The sequence below is a fragment of the Acipenser ruthenus genome, chromosome 1, assembly GCF_902713425.1.
Source record: "Acipenser ruthenus chromosome 1, fAciRut3.2 maternal haplotype, whole genome shotgun sequence".
Classification (NCBI taxonomy): domain Eukaryota; kingdom Metazoa; phylum Chordata; class Actinopteri; order Acipenseriformes; family Acipenseridae; genus Acipenser; species Acipenser ruthenus.
Genome location: NC_081189.1, coordinates 1,964,594 through 1,978,935, shown reverse-complemented (window position 1 = coordinate 1,978,935; position 14,342 = coordinate 1,964,594). Strand labels below are relative to the sequence as shown.

The 14,342-nt window shown below is 45.1% G+C and overlaps 1 protein-coding gene across 3 annotated transcripts in view; it reads left to right on the top strand.

The window, feature by feature from the left end:
- LOC117403717 (rho-related BTB domain-containing protein 2-like) overlaps nucleotides 1-14,342 on the top strand; it is a 73,837-nt gene that overhangs the window by 52,250 nt on the left and 7,245 nt on the right. For all 3 annotated transcript variants that reach the window (XM_034926270.2, XM_034926271.2, XM_059027037.1), the window contains exons 5-9: nucleotides 436-1,484; nucleotides 2,415-2,533; nucleotides 11,519-11,669; nucleotides 12,923-13,002; nucleotides 13,631-13,736. In XM_034926270.2, coding sequence (XP_034782161.2) covers nucleotides 436-1,484; nucleotides 2,415-2,533; nucleotides 11,519-11,669; nucleotides 12,923-13,002; nucleotides 13,631-13,736 — 1,505 coding nt within the window. The remainder of the gene's footprint in view (nucleotides 1-435; nucleotides 1,485-2,414; nucleotides 2,534-11,518; nucleotides 11,670-12,922; nucleotides 13,003-13,630; nucleotides 13,737-14,342) is intronic.

Sequence of the window (14,342 nt, the reverse complement as noted above, 5' to 3'; positions counted from 1 at the left end):
CTCAGCTCAGCTACCCTACCAGTCCTTCTGCTCTAACTACTGGACCACACTGCTTCCTTCCCAGTCCCTCAGCTCTAATCACTAGGCCACGCTACCTCCCTTGTCCTTTAGCTCTAACCACTATACCACACTGCCTCCAAGACCTGCTAAGAGGACTAGGGGGCAAAAAATGCTTCTTAGCCTCCATTCTGGGTTGTTTTCTCCTCAAGCAATGGGGCAATCAGAACAAAAACAGAACATTATATATATATATATAATCTCGCATATCATTCTGTTAACCTTACTAATGCCCTTATCCGCAATGATAGATCATTAATGTTCAAGAAAATGTATTAATTCACTTGGTGTTCATGGTGTTTGTAGTCTTATGCTTGCCCATGGAACAAGCCACGTATATTAAACTTATAAAATGCTGCTGTGTTTGGTCCCATTCAGGCCCATCAAGCCGACAGACATCCTGCCCCCAGAGAAGGGTCACGAGGTGGCGAAGGAGCTGGGGGTGCCCTACTATGAGACCAGCGTGGTGGCGCAGTTTGGGGTGAAGGATGTCTTTGACAACGCCATCCGCGCCGCCCTCATCTCCCGCCGCCACCTGCAGTTCTGGAAGTCCCACCTGAAGAAGGTGCAGCGCCCCCTGCTGCAAGCCCCCTTCCTTCCGCCGCGGCCCCCTCCTCCTATTATTGTCATCCCCGAGCCGCCCCCCTGCGACGGGGAGGGGCCTGCCACCCTCTTCTCGGTGCCCCTCTGCGCTGACGTCCTCTTCCTCCTGCAGGGCGGCACCACACGCGTCTTCGCTCACAAGGCCTACCTGGCCACTTCCTGCTCAAAATTCTATGACCTCTTCATCATGGAGCTTGACTGGAGGGGAAGGGAGGAGGAGTGGGAGGAGGAGGAAGAAGAAGAAGAAGAAGAAGAAGAAGAAGAAAAGGAGGTGCTAGAGGAGGAGCGCAGGGGAGGGAAGGAGCCGGCCAGCCGCACTAAGAGCCTGAACATCGACAAGGACCCTCTGGAGGGAGGAGGCAGTCACCACTTTGTCAGGAGGCATCTCTCACACCAGGGCTCCCTGACGACTTCCAAGAGTGACAACCTCCTCCCGGAGAGGGCCCAGGAGCCGGGTGGGGTGGGTGTCAGCAGGACTCTCTCTGGCTGGGGCCGGGGCTTCCTCAGGATGTACTTGGAGCGGGTGGAAGACCCGGTGACCCGGCGAGAGAGGCTGATGACGGTGGTTTCCATAGACTGCCTAATCCAGCCCCGGCCGTTCCAGGCCGTGCTGAATTACCTGTACACCGGCAGCCTGGACGAGGGCCGGGGGGACCTCATGCAGGTGGCCTCCATCGCTGAGCTGCTGGAGGTGTTTGACCTGCGCATGATGGTGGCCAACATCCTCAACAAGGAGAGCTTCATGAACCAGGAGATCACCAAGGCCTTCCATGTGCGTCGTGCCAACCGCATCAAGGAGTGCCTGGTCAAGGGCACCTTTGCAGGTCTGTCTGAGTGTCTAATCTGTCTATCAGCCTACATTACCTGTCTGTCTATATCAGTGTTCATCCGTCACCCTTAAGTACTGTCCAGAATATGGTTTCAACCAGCTAATTAGCATTGTTTTTCAATGCTAATTCATATCTAGTGTGCAAACAGTAATACCACAATTACAGACAGAGCGCTCTATTAATGATTTGCACAGTAGCATCTCTTAATGCCACCACTGTGTAAACCTGCTACATTAAAGGCCTCTCCACCCCTGTATTTTTTATTGTATTCCGTCATACCTGTACAATAAAATAAAAAAACAAAACAAAGAACATTAAGATCGTTGTATAGTTTAAATGGGGGCAGTGGTAGTGTGATCAGTGCTAATAAGAGGTAAGGAGATAAAGCCTTGGTTATCAGTCCTTTAAAGCAGCTTACTGCATGATCAAAGAGATCATAGTGTAGGGCTAAGCAGGACAGTTCCTTCCTCGGCCACTTATGATGTTTTACAATAAAGGTAATTTTCAGACGGAGCTGCTGAGTAGAGCGGATTGGTTTTACAGTGAGAAGATTTAACTGAAAGAAGTCTGAAGGGAACTAAACAAACCACCCTGGGAGAATAGACCAGGCTCAGCGAACTGGACACAAAGAGCGGAGGGGGTTGGAAAAGCACTTGAGTGGTTTATTTGTTAATATAATTACTAGCTAGTTCTGTTTTTACAGACACAAAACAAATGTAGTCTTATTGTATATATATTCATGTCAAGGGATCTCATAGCTAATTAAGAAGCTCCAGCAATGTGAAGGTATGATTGTAACAAATATCTGTATCTGTCTGCCGGTCTGTCTGTCTGCCTGTCTGTCTGACTCTGTCTGTCTGTCTGTCTGTTTGTAGTGTCCACACTCGATGACACATGTGGAGATGGTTTTCCCTGTTGTTTTAGATGTTGTCTTCCAATTGGATGACGGACAGTTGCCCGCCCACAAGCCCTTACTGATCTCCAGCTGTGATTGGATGGCGGCTATGTTCCGGGGTTCCTTTTTGGAAAGCTACATTGAGGAGGTGGGTCTCGTTCATGCAGGGCTTTGGTGCTTCACTGTACCCATTAGGGTTGGTATCCTCTTTATATTATCAATAATTTTGTTAAATCATATTATCAGTGATAGTCTAAAGCCAAAAAGGATAAGCACCACTGAAGACAACCAGTTTGTCCATAAAGAGATGCTGGCAGAGGGGGGAAGGCTGTTAAGTGCCGTGCAGTTAAAGTTAAACAGTTAGGAATAGATATATTGCAGACGCCTGTATGGTAGGTACATCACACTTTACAGTTTTACACCTACCTAGAGAACCGCTTCTCCAATGGGTGAGACTTGGTTAGGGCATTCTCCTGCAAGTTATTGAGAGAATCAGAATCGCATGGTTTATGGACACGCCCTGTCCACCTGTCTGTATGTCACATGTATATACATGCCCATAATGCATGCATCAAGTATGTTGTTACTACACCTGCTATTGCAATCTACAGTAGGTGTAACTTCACAAATGCTGCTTCCTTTATAAACCGTACCATATATAGTTGCCAGCTGCAGTGTTCCAAAGGCTCATGTTCTAGCTGTGCAAAGGTAGAGTTATTCTGAGGGGAAGAACCCGGCGCTCTCAGTTTTTGCTGAGGCCTTGGCTCTGGGGAAAGGATATCTCTGTATAGTGTTACATGTTCAATCCCTGTTGGTGAGCTCACTCAAGAAATAGGACGCCCGTGGATATAATAACAAACCTGGCGCGCTTGCAGTACCGTAGTTTTTCATACTGCTGAGCTGTGTAGAAACAGCCCCTGAAAGACCAACTCCCTGACAGTGCAACACACAGTCGCTCTTCAATAAGAGATTTGTTTATAGCTGGTGATTTTAAAATTGAGGAACGGTCCAAGCAGGCCGGCAGAGGTTCGACTCTTTCAGTGCGAATGCCAGGCAATGTTCAATTCAGTACGTTACAGAGACTGTTTTTAAGCACCCACCCATTCTCCAGACAGATAACTGGATTGCTTTCACTGCACTGCAGTATTGTGGTATGAAAAATCTCTGGAAATTGAACCTGTTTTCTTTTTTCTTGTATAACATATCCTGGTAGCTTATTTGATGTGTCTCCTTCAAATGGTACTAAGTATTTAAAGGCATGCTAATCATCTGCCTGTGAGATGTGTATTCTTGCTGACAGAGAAGTTACCCTATAATATACAGTCACCTCCAAAAGTATTGGCACCCTTGATAAAGATGAGCAAAAAAGACTGTATAAAATAAATAATACCAGTACTGAGCTATATTGTAATTTTCCAACATGTGGAATATATTTGACTTTATTAATGATTCAATGGAATCAACCAAAATTACACATTTCTCAAATCATAAATTTATTTCCAAAAAAAATGAAGTGTCACAATTATTGGCACCCTTGTTTTCAGTACTCTGTACACCCTCCCCTTGCAAGGATAACGGCACAGAGTCTTTTTCTATAATGTTTAATGAGATTGGAGAACACATTGGGAGGGATCTTAGACCATTCCTCCATACAGAATCTTTCCAGATTCTTGATATCCTTCGGTCTGCACTTATGGACTGCCCTCTTCAATTGAAACCACAGGTTTTCAATGGGGATCAAGTCCAGAGACTGAGATGGCCATTGCAAAATGTTGATTTTGTGGTCAATTAACCATTTCTTTGTGGATTTTGATGTGTGCTTGGGGTCATTGTCTTGCTGGAAGATCCACTTGCGGACAAGTTTCAGCCTCCTGGCAGAGGCAACCAGGTTTTTGGCTAAAATGTCCTGGTACTGGGTAGAGTTCATGATGTCGTTGACCTTAACAAGGGCCCCAGGACCAGTGGAAGCAAAACAGCCCCATAACATCAAAGATCCACCACCATTTTTTACAGTAGGTATGAGGTTCTTTTCTGCACACGCATCCTTCTTTCGACGCAAAACCCACCGCTGGTGTGCGTGGCCAAAAAGCTCTATTTTCGTCTCATCTGACCATAGCACCCGGTTCCAATCGAAGTGCCAGTGCCGTTTAGCAAACTCCAGGCGCTTACGTTTGTTGGTTGCTCTCAATAAAGGCTTTTTTTCTGGCAACCCTTCCAAATAGCCTATTGGCATGAAGGTGGCGTCTAATTGTAGATTTGGAGACTAGGTGACCCGAAGATGCAACCAAGTTCTGTAATTCTCCAACTGTGGCCCTTGGATTTCCCTTTGCCTCCCGAACCATCTGCCTCACTGTGCGTGGGGGCAAGATACACTTGCGTCCTCTACCAGGCAAGTTTACCACTGTTCCAGTGGTTTTGAACTTCTTAATTATTGCCCTAATAGTGGTAAGTGGTATTTAGTTTTTTAGCTATTGTTTTGTACCCATTGCCTGATTTATGAAGGTAAACAACTATTTGTCTCTTTTCATTTGTGAGTTCTTTGCCTTTCCCCATGGTGATGGGTGACAAATGGATTTCATATGCGTGTTACCTCATTATTATACCCAAGTGAAACAGGAAGCCATGGAAGGCCACAATACAGTTCCTTAAGACTGAGATTAACTTAAATAAGTAGAATGTTAATGCAGATTTAATTTTGTTTGATTTTATTTAGAAGAATCTTTAGGGGTGCCAATAATTCTGACACCTGTCATTTTGAGAAAAAAATGTATTACTTGTTAATAAAAAACGTTTTCTCTGAGCAATTGTATTACAATAAAAGAATATGGTTTTTCCATATATTTGAGCATAATACCTGCTCATTACCTGTGTTGTTTATTTTATACAGCCTTTTTTTGCTCATCTTTATCAAGGGTGCCAATAATTTTGGAGGTGACTGTGTGTGAGTCAGAATATACTACCTCACAAAAATCAGTTTCAAGTTAGTTTTGAGCCGTAATGCATGAGTGATGCAGCCACGACTACGTTACGTCTCAGAACCAACCCGAGATATTTTTGTCTGGTAATATGTTCTGACCCACAATATTATTTTATAAATTGTGTTTCTTAAACCTTCAATAGTGATTAGAACATAAGTATTGATTGATTGATTTTCACCTGTTTTACAAATCTCATAGAGAAACAATAAATGCAACATGTTGTATTGTTTATTTCAGTTGTTTCTATTATTTGGTAGTAATGAAATTAATAAACTGATTAAATGATGCATATTTTCTTAAGTTGTTTGTACGGCTGGTCGCCTTTCTCTTTTATTCTTCAGATGTTTCTGTTTGGCTGAGTGTGACTGAGTGCAGGATGCAGATTACCTAAATATCAGACTTGGGAGACGGTGATTGCAGTTTGCGATGATAAAAACAAATCCTATCTTCATACGAAGACCCTAATTAAACTGTTGACAGACGTTTCCCTAACTGAATGTCAGGACTCTGAGTGTGTTGGCAGACTGATGGTGTATTTCAGAAAGGGTTATTTGTAGGTTTTATTGCTGTTGTGGACTATTTGGCTGCTGTCACTATAGTTGCTGTTCTGTCTCGATGGCAGCACGCTGTGTTTATTCATTTTTAGAAAGGGAAACAGTGATGCAATTTGATATTAGTTTTTAATGCGACAGTGTAGGTGCTGTGAAACTCAGGAAAGAACAAAAATGCAGCACTCTGATTGGCTGAAACACTTAACAGCATGGTGATGCAGAGTCGTTATGGGCATGAGAAGGGATGTTGGTGTGGTTGTGTGTACCATGTGAAAGATGTTTGCGGGCGTGCCTGTACATGGATACGCTCACAGATAGAGAGACAGATCAACAGATAGATTTTTGTACCAGCAGTTCTTTTTTTAAAACTAGGTGAATTAATTAGGTGAAACCTTCGCATTGCAATTATTACATTAGCAGTAACGCTGCGTAATGCTGTGATCCTGCAGTAGTTTGGGGTCTGTTTAAAGAAGCACGTCCCTTGCTGTGTAAATGTAACTCTTACTGTAGAGGGTTCCATCCCCCGCAAGGGTTAATATCTATGTGAAGAGGAGGCACCTGTCTTTGTATCTTGAGAATCGCTCATTTAATTGTAATGATGGAATTTGGTGTCGCTCTTGATTGGGTTAGAATATAGGCCATGGTGACCTGCTTTTGCTAGAGCTCTGTTTGGTTTGGATAAAAAAAAAAACCACTCACCACATACACCACTTGTGGTATATGAAACTGTAAATATTAGTATTGCATGCACATGAACTATCAGTCCTGCACACACATGACCTATCAGTCCTGCACGCACATGAACTATCAGTCCTGCACGCACATGAGCTATCAGTCCTGCACGCACATGAACTATCAGTCCTGCACGCACATGAGCTATCAGTCCTGCACGCACATGAACTATCAGTCCTGCACGCACATGAGCTATCAGTCCTGCACGCACATGAGCTATCAGTCCTGCACGCACATGAGCTATCAGTCCTGCACGCACATGAGCTATCAGTCCTGCACGCACATGAACTATCAGTCCTGCACGCACATGAGCTATCAGTCCTGCACGCACATGAGCTATCAGTCCTGCACGCACATGAGCTATCAGTCCTGCACGCACATGAGCTATCAGTCCTGCACGCACATGAACTATCAGTACTGCACACACATGAACTATCAGTCCTGCACGCACATGAACTATCATCCCCCCCACCTCCAGTCAGAGAGACGCTGGCTACTGCAGTGTCAGGCTGGCTGCCTCAATGTGGAGCAAAGGGTAAAGGAAAGGTCACCCAGCGCTGTAGCATCAGTGAAACTCCATCTCGGCCCCACTGCCTGCTCCAGCTGCTATTTAAAGGGATAGCATCCTGATCCGAGTGCTCCCTGGAACAAACACACACAGGGGCTGTACATAAGAACACAAGAACATGCAGTAAGAAAGTGTGTAGACCATTCAGAATGGGTCTTAAAGGATCCTAGTGACTCGGCATCAATAACAGGGCTAGGTAACCCATTCCATGCCCTCGCTGCTCCCTGTGCGGTGAAGAAGCGTCTCCTGCCGTCTGTCCTAAGTCTGCATCCACTTAAATTCCAACTGTGTGTCCTCTGATGTACTGCTTTAAACAGCTGCAGATCCTAGTAACAGCACCTATAAACCTTCTCTGACATGGAACCCTGGGTGTTGTATTTAGTGTTGTTAGTAAGGAGGTCAGTAAATCACTAGCATGATTAAAATAGATTCCACACTCTCAGGTGAATACTGATCCAGTTCTCTCCTCTTCCCGACACACACACACACACACACACAGCGAGTGCCTGGCCTTGTAGCCTATCAGATACCGGAGAATTCTGCACATTCCTGCACCCATGTGTGTGTCTGTGCCAGACAAGCAGGGCACTCAGCTGAAATGTTCTAGTCTCATCTGACCTAAATGGCCGACAGATAGATAGATGTTGCTATAACTGCAGTATATACCTCTGCATAGTATCACCTAGGGCTGCAGTATTCAGTCCTGCCTTCAGACTGCAGATTCTACTCCCATCAAGGACTTCTATCATTCAAACATTAATTCAGAGATACATGAAGCAGAAAAGCAGAAAAATGTTTTGGCTATGGCAGTGTTATTTTTTTTATTTTTATTTTTTTAAAAGACGAGGTTCGTGGCAGCACAGGTGACTATCGTGACATTTAGACTGGCCTCTGTTTTCACTGGCCTGAGAGATAGGGAACCAGTAGGTCAGAAATGTATGAAGGGGCATGGCCCTTGATAGTCTCTTAGGTTAAAAACGTAACTTTCAAATCGCTGGCCTGACCTGGTTTTCGACGGCCTGACCTTTTGAACGATAATTAGGGGCCATGTCGAACTTGACATTCAGCTAATTGGCCCAAACCGCTGAGGCAGAGCGTGGACACCCCAGAGCCTGTCAAGGTCCCCTGCCGACGCCCCCGCAGTGGGTAAACAACCCCTGCAGACGAGTGATCTTTATTGAGGCTGCTACCCTTCTATTATCATTCAATAGAAGTGTGAATTAAAAATACTTATAAACGTTCGCTGTCATATTGCTGTTCAAGTTTAAGACACAACCTAAATAAAATATTAAATAAACAAGCAAACACTGTGTGACAGGGTAGCTGTCTGCCTTGTGGGGGCGTGCATTCGCTGTTTAGTGACAAGCAGGAGATCGAGACGGAGGGTGAAGTTGAACAGGTGAACGATTTTATTTACATAGACCAGGAGTGTCCAATCCATAGCTTGCGAGCCACATGTCGCTCGCGAAGCAGTTTGATGTCGCTTGCAGGAGCCTTCTGGAGACACAGGCTAAAATGTGTTTGGCCCTGACAATTTATTCACTGATTTTAAAATGCACATCACCTACACATCAGCTTGGACCCCCCCCCCCCCCAAAAAAAAACAACTCTTCACCTTGCCATGTTCCTGCTATGGGAGCACATCCTGCTCATGCACAGACGGTGTCTATGGAAGGCCATCTTAGTACGCTTTTTAGTACACGTCTTGATTTGGACCAATACATAAAATACCACGTGCTCTAAATCACCTTCAGGATAGCATCTTTCTAATTTCAGACATGAAATATGCTTTAAAAAAATCAAGAAAAAGGAAAATTTCAAATCATGGTGACGAGAGGCAGTGCGGTCCACTGGTTAAAGTCCCGGGCTTGTAACCAGAAGGTCACTGGTTTAAATCCCACCTCTGTCACTGTGTATTTCGTTCTCTGTGTCCGGGTAGCGTGGACGATCTTCAGCCTGTCGGCTTATGGCTTTGCAGCCGTCATGAGGTGAATTCATGGGTCCTTGTTATACCTGATGCCCTCACTGGAACACACCTACCTGCTGATTAGATTCCACACCTGGTAATCACACACAGCAGGCAGGCTCTCCCAGGAGCGTCAGGTACTTCATAATTTATTTACAATAAATGTACACACATTTTACAAAACACTGTTTACAATATTTACACACAAAACCCACTCTTCATGTGCAGGGCCCCTGTCCTGCCACACACACTGGTATCAACATGGGGAGAACATCACAGAGCAGCAAAACAAAACCACTGGAAATAAACGCCCATCAGTCCTCTGAGTCCTCTGACAGAAGGGATATCAAACCCTGTGCCACTTTCAGTAATGTTGGGTGGCACAGCATGTGTTACTGTAGCTATTAATGGAAACACACTTACTACTGCTGTTCAGAAAAGAAGCCATAATGTACTTACTCTCTCTCTATGTACAGACCAACAGCAGAGACCTAGACCCTTAAGGACAATGTAATGGGCAGTGTTGTGTGATATACTGCTCTTACGGATTATGTCGCCTGCCGGTGAGATGAGATGAGGTTAGTCGCTGTAAAATCACAAAGCATGGGAAGCAACAGATTTCACCCATGGACAGTTTGGGGAGTGGAGACAATTCCACCCACGTACTGAAAGAACCAAGGAAGTGCAACACTGTCTGAAAGCATGACTTGCAAACAGAGATGTTTTTAACCTGCTGTGGTTCCAGATAGCCTGTTTTCTTTTTCTTTTCAAATCTGCACATGTGAGACCTACATATTGAATGGAAGTGCACGACAGGTAAGATTTGTGAAATGATTTAGTTAGCTGCCATTTCTCTAAATAAGCAGTCTCTCTTTAATCTAACACGCTGTGGTAGCTGAGTGGGCAGTGTGTTGCCTTGCTCTTTATATATCAGTTCTACAATGGGAGAGAAGGAGGCCGGAGGAACAGAGGCTGTGTTGTGTTCAGGGAAGCCGGTGGGAGAGAGACAGAGAGAGAGGAGGCAGAGGAATAACTGTGACAGCACTTTCCATTCCCTCCTTAATGAACCTTTGAATCCTTCCGCCAACATGTTTGGCTCAAACAAGAAGTATGCTGTTTGCACTGCTGTTGTACTAAGTAGTATTTTTTTATAACTATTAATAGCTCGGTGGTAAATTTTTGGTAGGAAGCGGGGCTGGAAAGGAGGGCAGTTGGTAAATAAAACAAATCCATCTTAAGGGCGAGGTTTAAAGACTGTCCCAGTCTCAGAGTCTCTGATAAGCTGCAGCAGGGTAATCCAGAGAGTAGGAGCACAGCTGTTAAAAGCCCCCCTGGTCCTCAGCTCCAGGGCTGAGAGATGCGATGAGGTTAAAAGCTCTATATCCATGAATGCAGAGGAGCCCGGCTCATTTGCACTGTGATTAAGATGCTTGCGTGCACTGTGTGGGGTCGCAGGTTCACACCCAGCCTCCGCCCTGTTACAGGTGCATCACGTTCAGCTCAGGACTCCTAAATGTCTCCATGCTCAGTTATGTAGCTAGAATGACCAGCGGACATAAGTGCTTCAGTACAGAACCATTGCATTGTCAATAAAGTGGCGCTGCATTGCCATGGTTGGGGTGGATGCTGTCCGAAGGTATCAGGGAGCTTTGATGTTTATTTTCCAGCAACCCTGACATTTAAGCAGCACCAGCTCTTTCATCTGAAGAGGCTACAAGGGCTTGGCTCTTTGAAACCTGATCTTTTCAGTGCGCTGTTGCATCGCTGAGTGTCGGGACGCCCACTGTGGGGGGGGGGGGTACCTTAAGACAGATCAAAGCTTTAAAAAACGCTAAGATAAATCAGGGCTCGTCTCCGATCTGAATCAATAAGATGTTGTGGCCCGACTCTTTGAAAGTGCAGCGCGTCGGTGCAGCAATATCATGTTGTTGGCCAGCACTATACAGTACCTGCGCTGCAACCCTAACACTACCACACAAGAACTGAAGCTAAGCGACATGCCATTTTACAGTTGAGTTTGTTGGTTGCTCACATTTTCTGTATTATTGCTGCAGGTTTACCATGGTATTTTTGCAGTTTCCTATGGTTATACTTTACTGAAAATGACCAGGTCAAGGACGTTCTCCCTGGTTTGCCATGTTTATTTATATGCTTTGCCATATCTCTTTATTCTTTAACATGCTTACCTTTGCTTTACCATGCTTTCATTGTGCTTTATTATTATTTTTTGAATTTCCCTCCCTCTCCCTGACCTGAGATCCACTCCTGGAGGGGCAGTGCTTGGAGAGGTGTGATAACAGATGGAAGGGGTTTGTAATGTTTCCTCTCTCTTCCCCAGGTCTCCATTCCCAACACAAACTGTGCCTGCATGCGCGCCGTGCTGGAGTACCTCTACACTGGCCTGCTGACCCCCACCCCGGACCTGGACCCCATGGAGCTGGTCATGCTGGCCAACCGGCTGTGCCTGCCGCGCCTCGTCGCACTCACAGGTCAGAGCGGGGCCAGCGTGTGCGTGTGCGGTGGGGAGGGGGTCCTGACATTGAGCTGACTGCAGGGGATCATACACAAGACATTTTAGAATAACTTTCCCTATCAGGTCTTATTGTTTGCATGAATTGTGCACTGTTGTTTCTTCATCTTCATCTTCTTCATCATTTTCTTCTGTAGATGAGAAAAAAAATATTTAGCACCCTCAACCAGAGGGAGCTAACAAGGACGGATATTGAACTAAATATAACGAAAAACAAATTAAAAAAGGGACTATGAATGAAATGTTCCGGTGTGAAAGTAGCAGTTGTCCTAATTTAAATACCTGTGTGAAGGAATGCTCCAGCTGACACTGATTAGGCTGTCAAGCTGTCCCCTGACCAAGCTTCTTTCAGACAGAACAATAATACATTCTGAACAGCTGCAGTATTCCATAGACAGGGAGAATTTAGCAAGAGAGTGACATCCATACATGTGGGAAGAGGTGTGAGCATCTGCAATCCTTGATGCATCGTGGACTCGGGGGGACCGTCTAAGACAGTGCTTCAAACAACTTACCACCTCAAACACAGACACTGTTTCCTGATTCTTTTGAGCAAGCTTTCCTCTCTGATTTTGGCTGTCTCTCATCACTTTTCATCCTTGAAAGTTTGTTGTTTTGTTGGTACACCTCTCATGGCTTACATTCACCGTATTTGATGATTATTGTACAGTAGGTTGAACTGTGTTAAAAATCCCAGGGTGTTTTTGCGCACGATTGACAATCTTTAGTTCTTCCTCGTTACCTGTATGCTGTTCGCAGTGAGCTGTGCCTCAGAGTCTGTCTCCAGCTCTCTGCCACGGCTACTGAGGAGCGAGACAGAGAGCGTCTCTCCCAAGTGAACTGACATCCTGTATTAGCATGTTGCCATGGCAACCGCTTGCCCTAACAAAAGAGAATAAAGTCTGTTTGTATCTCAAGGGCTCTCTGTTACTCTGTCTTAAGTTGAAGTGCTCATCCAATTGGTATTGGGTTTGCCATTGATATTTCTTGGTTCTTGACGGTGTCAGAATCTATGTCACACAGGTGTAGCTCTGGCCTTTGATTCGCTGGACTAACACGATATATCTTTGAAATTGCTTGCCTGAAATTGATGAAAGTTGGTTAAGAAGTTCCTTGCCATGCTGTAAATGCAGACGAGGTTATTGCAGGGGATCAGGGTATTGACAGCTGATGCTGAGCTATGCTGAGCCGTCCCCTGTGTTCCCCCCACAGAACAGCACGCGGTGGACGAGCTGCAGAGAGCTGGAGAGGACGCAGACCAGAAGGTGCTGCTCTATCTGGAGATGGCTCAGGTAAGCTCCCTTATAAAAGTTTCCCACAGTAGTTTTGCAGTATTTTTGCACTTTTCCCCAATGCTTTTCCCATGGTTATACTGTGCATTTACCACTGGTTTCCCTAGGAGGTGGGGTGTTAAGATGAATCTCTTAGTAACATTTTTTTTCTCCTACCAGCTTTATTAATAGTATTACTGCCCCCCTTTTATGGTGCTGAGAATCTTGCCTTACCTTGGTCGTTTTACATTAATTCAGGACCTATTTAAAATACAAATTAAAACTTTTACATGACCTGCTGCATCCTGGTACCTGTGCTGTTGGTCACATGGTCTGATTGCCGCTTTACAATTGGATTGAAGTTGAACTATAGCACAGGAAGTGACTGGGTACCAATAAGCAGCTTTTGATCTATAGCCTTGTCTTTGAAATACCTGCATGTTCCAAATTGTAGTGTAACGTACAAGCAAATAACTGCTAGATCTTCAGTAGAAGTAAGTAAGTGGGGTTTAAAGCCATGGTTAGCGCTAGTTCAGCGAGTGTCTACAGGGGACCCGGGCAGACTGTGGAAAGTAGCCGCAGTGTGTTCTCAGCAGGGCTGCCCTGTATGAAAACCATTCCTGGAGTCTCCCCTCTTATTTCTTTTCAGTTTCATAACGCAAAACAGCTGGCCACGTGGTGCCTGCATCACATCTGCACAAACTACAACAGCATCTGCCGCAGGTTCCGCAAGGAGATGAAAGCCATGTCTCCAGGTGAGAGCCCCACTCCCCGCATCTCCGGACTGTGCCCTGGTGTGAAGAAACAGGAAAATAAATAACGGGATGTAAAAGCAATACTGGTAGAAAAACAGCGAGAAGAAAAACTCCAGGAAGGAGCAGCTCACTGATTGATTGTTCTCTCCTGTTTCTTGGTAGTTTTCATTCCTGCCTTTGTTCTTGAACTAGTTTCCAACCGCAGCCCTGCGTGACGGACGCTAGTTTAAAAGTGCAATTGGGAAACCCCATCAGAACCACTAGCAGGTTTGGAACATGTATCTCAGAGTGGTCCAGTTGCCAAACAGGCTCTGAGGCTTTGATTGAGTTTTACAGTAAAATCCATTAGGATGGCGAGCCTGTGTCTTCCCTGACATTAGGGTGTTAATTCAATTTGATTCAATAGACGGAAGTGCTTTTGGAAACATTAGGGGTAATGTATTCGTGTCGGCTGCTAGATTGTTTTCCCATGACAGTGCTCTCTCTGTCCCTCCCCATTCTGCACAGTAAAAACACCAGGCTGCCTCTCAGCAGCTCGAGTCACTGTGGTTTTATCAGATAAAAAATGCCTCGCAATTAAAAGAATATTACAGTGATTGGAAATCC